This window comes from Colossoma macropomum, unplaced genomic scaffold (genome assembly GCF_904425465.1).
Source record: "Colossoma macropomum unplaced genomic scaffold, Colossoma_macropomum, whole genome shotgun sequence".
Lineage (NCBI taxonomy): Eukaryota > Metazoa > Chordata > Actinopteri > Characiformes > Serrasalmidae > Colossoma > Colossoma macropomum.
In genome coordinates, this window is record NW_023494802.1 from 5,998,171 (window position 1) to 6,006,719 (window position 8,549).

General features: G+C 39.2%; 1 protein-coding gene across 3 annotated transcripts in view; it reads left to right on the forward strand.

Moving 5' to 3' along the window:
• Positions 1–7,952, forward strand: part of hbs1l (HBS1-like translational GTPase) — a 39,139-nt gene extending 31,187 nt beyond the window's left edge. For all 3 annotated transcript variants that reach the window (XM_036590722.1, XM_036590725.1, XM_036590724.1), the window contains 8 exons: positions 352–469; positions 2,245–2,313; positions 2,996–3,100; positions 3,438–3,528; positions 3,665–3,773; positions 3,887–3,987; positions 4,065–4,209; positions 6,951–7,952. In XM_036590722.1, the coding sequence (XP_036446615.1) occupies positions 352–469; positions 2,245–2,313; positions 2,996–3,100; positions 3,438–3,528; positions 3,665–3,773; positions 3,887–3,987; positions 4,065–4,209; positions 6,951–6,962 (750 nt within the window). In that variant the 3' untranslated portion in view covers positions 6,963–7,952. The remainder of the gene's footprint in view (positions 1–351; positions 470–2,244; positions 2,314–2,995; positions 3,101–3,437; positions 3,529–3,664; positions 3,774–3,886; positions 3,988–4,064; positions 4,210–6,950) is intronic.
• The last annotated feature ends 597 nt before the right edge of the window (positions 7,953–8,549 follow it).

Here is an 8,549-nt window from a genome sequence, read left to right on the forward strand (position 1 = left end):
AATGCTCATTCTGAAAAGTGTAGAATGGTACAGAACCATGTAATCTTCTGGGTTCTTATTCAGCTAGTTTAGTTTGTGTTAAAAGATTATGCTACTTATATATAAGCTGTCTTAAATAAAGTCTTATTAAAGTAAAATTTAGATTGCTCCTAACCATACTGGTTTGAAGATAGCACTGAGGCATTAATTGGTTCTTTTCACTTTTAAGTCTGTATGGATCCGTTTCCTGGTCAATTTCCTTTAATCCCTGTCTGGGAAACTGACCTTATGAGCTTTTATATAAAGTTTGCAGGTACAGTGTTGGTATTGGTTCTGTATTGTTAAATAACTCTTGTCATGATCTCATTGCAGGAGTCTGACGTTTATTACGTCCCAACCAGTGGTCTTTCAGGAGAGAATCTCACCACAAGGAGCAAAGAAGCTGATCTCACTGCCTGGTATACAGGACCATGTCTGCTGGAACAGATAGGTGTGTGTTGGGTGACTGGGATGCCCAGTCACTTCCTAAAAAAGACAACTTGTCAATTGCCTGGTATGAAGATGTCTACAGTATTTTTGGTCAGTGTGCAGCATTGTGATTAACTGCTTATCTTTAGCCACAAATGTCAAAACATTTATATAACTGGACAGAGAAAAAGGTTTGTATATAAACTGTGATTTTCTGTCAGTTAACCCAAGCATGAAACCGCATGTAACGGCAACATTGTGGCATCCTTAGCCTACATTAGCTCACAAAGGGAAAAATCAGTTCTTGAAAGAACACAATGCTGATAAAATAATCACCACCAATGTTTTTTTCCTATTGTTGTGCAAACAAGAGCGTAAGTTTCAAATATTTAAAAGTATAGAATTCATAGCTAATGAAGTAGAAGTACAATAATGCAAGTACAATAATAAAAATAATAATAGTTTGTATAAATTGCCTTTCGTTTTGTTTTTAATCTTCCAAAAAAAATCCCACACTTTTTGAATATTTGTGACTTCTGCATTGAAGGGAAATTCCGTCAATTTTTCAAAATGACTTGCATAATTAAATGGTTAAGATGTAAACAAAGTCATGTAAAGTGTTTTGATGTGAAATGCTCTCTTCTAGTGAAACATGTCCAATCAGATTTGTTCGCAGTGGTGGTGATAAGAACCAGACGTCCAAAGCATTTAATACCTCTAAAAGCTCCTTCACAGAAAGTTATGAAATGAAATGGTCAGAAATACGCTGCCTGATGCCGAAGATGTTGTTTTATAATAGTTTTGAGAGAACTTTTTTTGTATATATTCATGACGGAGAGGTACATGCAGGGTGTAAGGCAAAATAGTCCCAAAGAAAACTTTCAATTTCAGATTCACTACTATAGTCAATGTTACATATAATAACTCAGAAGACACATGTAGGTTCACTGGTGGATTTGGATAGTAAATGAAATTTTTATATTTAATATATTGAATTCCTCTTGGATGTAAAATGGCCACTGTAGGTTGGTTACCAATTATCCATGCATTCTAAGTAGGCGATTTTGCCATATACTAGTTGCCATATAAATAATTAACAATGTAATTGGGTTTTTTTGTTTACTGTCTACTACTATAAAAGAAGAAGCCTAAAATGGTGAAATTTGCTGATTAGCTGTCTTGCTGTTGATATGTAGTAGTTTCCTACTGATGACAAACACGGCTCAAATAAATAAACAGTACTCGTTGCTGCCCTCTAAATGTGTTACAGCACCAGCCAAAATTGGAACTTTTGTTTTTGTAAAGTGCTTTCAGCTTGCTTTCTTACAAGAAGACAGAACTACACTCAAATAATGCCAACATTTCATGTTGGTAATAATGTTGGTTATCACATTCCTGTGAACCATAATGTCACCGTGATTGTCGATGGCATCGGGTAAACGGGTAAAAGGGCAGATTTTTGCTGCAGCAAGCGTGTGCACAAATGATGATAATCTATGTAGTACAGATTTTCACACCAGCAGGTGTTTATATTACTGTGACTCAAACGCTGATGAGGCAAACAGAGAATCTTGCTCTCTTTCTGTCTGTCTCTCTCTCGCTCTCTCTTTCTCTCTCTCACACACACTTCAAAGTGGTGTAAAAATAGGAATTTTGTCTAAAGTTAATAATATAGTTGGTTAAAAAAATGGTAAGAAATGATTGAAGGGAATTTTTGTTTGATGCTTTAAGTCGCTTTTTGTACACCCTTGTGCCCACCCTCTATATGTCTTCCTTTTTCTTTTTCTCTCCTGGCAGACTCATTTAAAGCCCCTCAGAGATCAGTGGAGAAGCCCTTCAGACTTTGTGTCTCAGATGTCTTTAAAGGTTAGCCTACTATAAAACTGACAAGCTTTACAAAACCGACATCTGTCCCACATGTACCATTTATTCTTGGCCTTGATTGCAGTAAAAGGAATGGCTTTTCATTGATGTGCAGACACAGATGATGTAGTTGCTGTGACTTTCCTTGACATGTTCTGCGGATCCGCTTAAACCAGAATTGAGTGCGAGGTGCTGGAACTGGGTATATTTACTGATGGACAGATTGCAGACCAATCAAGACGCGCCAACGTTAATTACAGGCTTACAGAATACAGTTAAGACAACAAATTAGTGGTCTAGATTTTGGAGCAAGCATGCCTATAGCTTCTGAATGCTAAGACTGGCCACTTGAAACTTGGTATAGAATGACGGAATTTTTCTGTACTCAGTACCATGAAGGTATTACATTTCAGTATCCTGCCCTATACATGCATCATGAGTGACTGCTACACTAGCACATTGCTACATAGGTAAAACAGACAGTATTTTTCCTTTATATTTATATTTTAATGTTTAGTCAACAGGCGGTCTTCCCATCGCACATCCCGCACACACTGCTTATTCCTTCAGTTGCAATCAGGAAGAGCTAGCACATCTTGAAGGCTGTCTAACTGATTTGAAATTCAAGTATGTGTATGTGAATATGAGTGAACTGGTGTATATGTAACAGTGTAACTGTGCTCAGATCAGGGTTCTGGGTTCTGTGTGACGGGAAAGATTGAAGCTGGGTTCATTCAGACTGGAGACAAAGTGCTGGCCATGCCACCCAATGAGACCTGCACTGTGAAAGGTAATGCAAAAAAAGATGTATTACTTAAGAACCTCTAGGTTCCTTTTGATATTAATAATGACTTCTTCATTAACATAAAAATAGATTTCTTAAGGCAACTTTGTGGGTTGCCCTTCCTCCATGTAGGCATAGCAAGATGAAAGGTTAGTTCTTCTAAAATAATTACACATTATAGCACTCCGTAAGCTGAACTGCTGGTCTTCTGGCACCTGAGTTTTTAAACTTGCATGTTCTATGTTTGCTAGAAGAGCAAATAGGGTCACAGAATGGCTTTAAAAAAATGTAAGAGTGCCCTCTTCTGGTGGCTTCTGAATAAGACATCTGTATTTCTGTGCAGGTATCACTCTTCATGATGAACCACTAGACTGGGCGGCTGCAGGTGACCACGTTAGTCTGACAGTCACCGGGATGGACATCATAAAGATAAAGTGAGCATCTTTTGTCACCAAGTTGTCTGAGAAGCGATTAATATTTTTGATGCTTATTTTCTTATTTGAATGACCTTTTGTTTACTCTCTCACTCTATCTTTATCTGTCTGTCTGTCTGTCTATCTATCTATGTAGTGTTGGTTGTGTATTCTGCGACCCTAAGGAGCCCATTAAGGCCTGTTCTCGTTTCCGGGCCAGAATTCTGTTGTTCAACATCGAAGTCCCAATAACACAAGGCTTCCCTGTGAGTTCACACAGCTACACTGTGTTTTGTTAGGTTATTTATTATTTAGTACTAAAGTTTTTACTTTTATTACTGTTAAAGTAAAAGTATGTGTGTTTGTTTCTGATTTTCAGGTTCTGTTACACTATCAGACAGTGAGTGAGCCTGCCACCATCAGAAAACTAGTCAGTGTGTTACATAAAAACAGTGGGGAGGTTCTGAAAAAGAAACCAAAGTGAGTTCAGAGTAATAGGATGTTGGGTGACTGTTTGAAAATATTCAGAATGTTCATTGTCTGAATGTTGTGTGTAGGTGTTTGAGTAAGGGCCAGAATGCTGTGGTAGAGATCCAGACACAGAGGCCTGTGGCTTTGGAGCTCTATAAGGACTTTAAAGAACTGGGCCGTTTCATGCTCCGATATGTTGGCTCCACCATTGCTGCTGGAGTGGTCACAGAGGTAAAACTGCTGACTACATGCACACACTTTTTATACAATGTCAGACCATGGGGTCATACATCGCTGAGCCAAAACATTATGACCTGCCCAATGTGCTGTTGGTTTTATGCATGCTGCTAAATCAACTCCAATCTGGAGACATGGACTCTACAAGAGCTCTGAAGGTGCCCTATGGTATCTGGCACCGAAATATTAGCAGCAAATTCTTTAAGTCCTGTAACTTGCGAGGCGGAGCTGCTGCGAGTTAGACCTCTTGTTCCAGCACATCCCACATGCTCAGTTAGATTTAGATCTGGGGAATTTGGTGGCCAGGGCAACACCTTCATGTTCCTCAGATATTCCTGAGTAGTGTATGCAGTGTGGCAGGTTGCGTTATCCTGCTTAAAGAGTCCACTGCCATCGGGGAATAACACTGTCGTGAAGGGGTGTACCTAGTCAACAATTATATTTAGTCGGGTGACATATTAAATTGACGTCCACATGAATGACTGTCCCCAGGGTTTGCCAGCAGAACGTTGCCCAGAGAATCACAGTCCGTCCGCCGGCTTGTCTCCTTCCCACTCTGCATTCTGGGGCTGTCTCTTCCCCAGGACAACAGTGTACTATATGTACTATACCCGGCCATTCCCGTGATGTAAAGGAAAACGAGACTAATCAGACGAGTGTACCTTCTTCCATTACTCTTAGGTCTAGTTCCGATACTTGCATGCCAATTATAGGTGCTTTTGACAGTGGACAGGGGTTAGCATGGGTGTTCTAGCTGGTTTGTGGCTTCACAGCCCCATATGCAGCAGCATGCGATGCATTGTATTTTTGTGACACATTCCACTCATCATAATTAAAAATGTCTGTGTCACAGTAGCTCTTCTGACAGTTTGGATCAGACAAGATTGCCTTTGTTGCCCTCACATATTGTTGTCCTCACACACTCACACAATAGGTACTGTCACTGTCTGTAGGCACTGTACAAGGCTTGCTGTGTATATATATATATATATTCAAATTTTGACTTTAAATTATTTTTATTTATCATCAATTTTTTTTTTTATACCATCAATTTTTTTTTTGACCAGAAATGACACAGGCATCTCCCAGAAGATAATAAAATGAAGTACAAAGGGCATCATTGTGAAAAAAAAAAAATCCTCAGCTTTTATTTACATTTGAACAAAAAGTGGCATGTCCAAAATTATTCATACCCTTCTCAATAATCAACAGAAAAGCCTTTGTTGGCTATTACAGCAATCAAATGCTTCCTATAATTGCTGACCAGCTTTTTGCATGTCTCCACTGGTATTTATGCCCATTCATCTTTAGCAACGAGCTCCAACTCTTTCAGATTGGAGGGTCTCCTTGCCATCACCCTGATCTTTAGCTCCCTCCAAAGATTCTCAATTGGATTCAAGTCAGGACTCTGGCTGGGCCACTGTAAAACGTTAATGTTTTTTGTCCACTAACCATTTCTTCACCACTTTTGCTGTGTGTTTTGGGTCGTTGTTGTGCTGAAATGTCCACTGGTGCCCAAGGCCATGTTTCTCTGCCTGATGTTGTTGTTGAGAATCTTGATGTATTGCTCTTTTTTCATGGTGCCGTTTACTGTGATTAGGTTCCCTGGTCCACTGGCTGAGAAACACCCCCAAATCATTAGGTTCCTACCACCATGTTTGACAGTGGGGATGGTGTTTTTAGGGTTGAAGACTTCTCCTTTTTTACACCAAATGAAGGTGTAAAACAGTTCAATTTTTGTTTCATCTGACCATAAAACAGAAGACCAGAAGTCTTCTTCTTTGTCCAGATGAGCATTTGCAAAGGCCAAGCGGGCTTTTGTGTGCCTTTTCTGGAGAAGTGGCGTTTTCCTTGGTCTGTGTCCGTGGAACCCACTGGTGTGCAGTGTCCGTTGGACTGTCTGCCTTGAGACACCAGCAGAGCCCAGATTCACCAGGATGGCCTTGGTGGTGATCCTTGGATTCTTTTTCACCTCTCCCACTATCCTCCTGGCCAGCACAGGTGTCACTTTTGGCTTCCGACCACGTCCTCTGAGATTTTCCACAGTGCGGAACGTCTTGTATATTTTAATAATACTTTGCACTGTAGCCCCTGGAACTTGAAAACATTTAGATATGGCCTTATAGCCCTTTCCTGACTTGTGAGCAGCCACAATGCGCAGCCGCAGGTCCTTAGTGAGCTCTTTGTCTTAGCCATGACTGTCCACAAACCAACTGCAGAGAGCTGCTGATTTTCACCTGTTGAGTTGATTAAAACAGTTGTTCCCAGTAAATCAGGGTAATTAGGATGCTTTAGACCAGCTTGGACTATTGGAAATGGTATAGAACTTTGGATTTTCCCATAGACTGTGACAGTTTGCAAAGGGTATGAATAATTTTGGACATGCCACTTTTTGTTCAAATGTAAATAAAAGCTGAGGAATATTTTTTTCCACAATGATGCCTCTTGTACTTCATCTTATTATCTTCTGGGAGATGCCTGTGTCATTTACGGTCAAAAAAAAATTGCTGGTTGAATAAAAATAACTAAGTCAAAATTTGCCAGGGGTATGAATAATTTCGGGCACTGTGTGTGTGTGTGTGTGTGTGTGTGTGTATATATATATATATATATATATATATATATATATATATATATAATATATATATATCCCCCTGGTATTGATAATAGAAAGTCAGAATATGGAGACAGGCATGTTATTGAGTGTCAATAAGTATTTCTGTTTGTCATTGTAGATCAAAGAGTAAACTTCAGCAGCACCCAGATCCTTCACACCATGCTGACTGGACGGAGGAGACTCTGAACAGAAGTGCAATTCCACCCAAAACCATACTTATACTCACAGTAACTCATTTCCTCTAATCACATCCTCTTTCTCACCTCGCTCTGCCTATAATATGATACCCAAAGGCTCATGTGCATGCATGGCAGATACCTGCCTGCCCCAAATTCATCACATGCTCCTATTAGTTGCCATTAACACCACAAACAGACTCAGAAACGCATGTATCCACACTTAGTGTGTTTACATTAATCTGTATTCCCTTCCTTTTTTGTCGTTGTTTGCTTCCCTGATAAGCAAACTGAAGAACAGTATTTTGATTGTTTTATTATAATATTTCCCTGTATTTTTATTCAACATGTTAATCTTAATTTGATTAAAACGCTGGGAAAGATAAAGAGCACTTCACCTGTAGCAAGGTGAGAAGTTTTTAGGGTGTATTATTTTGAGGATCTTTGAGTTATTAATTAAGGGCTTTGTTATAAGAGATGTAGGGAATATGGGAAAAAAAATATGCGTTGCTTCAGTCTACAGCTTTCTACATATCCTCTACCGCTGACACTCCTGCAGCTGGTCAGGAATGAACTGCACTATACATAGACTTCTCAGACCTCATCACATTACATCCATTGCAAGAGCTGCACTTATGTGAGAAAAGCTACAATTGTGCTATTAATATCAACAGCAGACTTAAAATGACACTAAAAGGACAAAGACAGCGGGGCAGAGTGAATGAAAGAGACCGAAGAGGAGGAGATGGAAGAATGAAATGCTGGTCAGGGTGCCATCATACAGCAAGCAAAGGAGGAACTGAAGCACAGTACGGTTTCTGTACTGTCTGTGTTGCTTTTGAGCACTGGCAGCTTGGTTACTTGTTGAAAATGTTTTGTTTAAAGCTGAACCACCTGAAAGCTGCTTCAATGAAAAATTAAAAACAAGAAAATGACTGCAGAAACCCTTTTGTCAGCATCTTTAATGGTCTTATATCATCAGTATATCATCCTACTAGCATTTAAACTAGCATTAAAAGCAATACTAAGACTGCATGATATGGACAAAATACCAAAGTTGATATTAGTACGTACTCTAGTTCTATTATTCCTTAAAATATAAAAAGCAAACTGGTGAATCAGTAATGTGACATGGTTAAATATTGGCCTGGATTGTTTTGACCAAAATAATTTACTTTTGTGATTGATATGGATCACAGTACAAAACATTGTGATTGATTAGAGGCCTTGTTTGCATTGCAGCCCTGCAGTATTGTCAAGACCAGTATCACAATATCTGTTAGCAAACAATGTATTGTGCAGCCCTGTGCTGTATTAAAGCCGCAGGTCTGTCAGGTAGACTTTACTTTTCTCTTTCACATTGCTGTATGGCCACGACATTACAGCAAGGGATCTCAGTCAACCTGACATCAAAACTGAGCTTTTCTAACTTGTTAGTTCATCTCTCTGTTCATACTAAAGCATGATTCATGAAATAATTTAAGAGACAAAAAAATCTCGTTCTGTAGTCTTTCATCAAAACGTTACGGCTTTTGCCCATC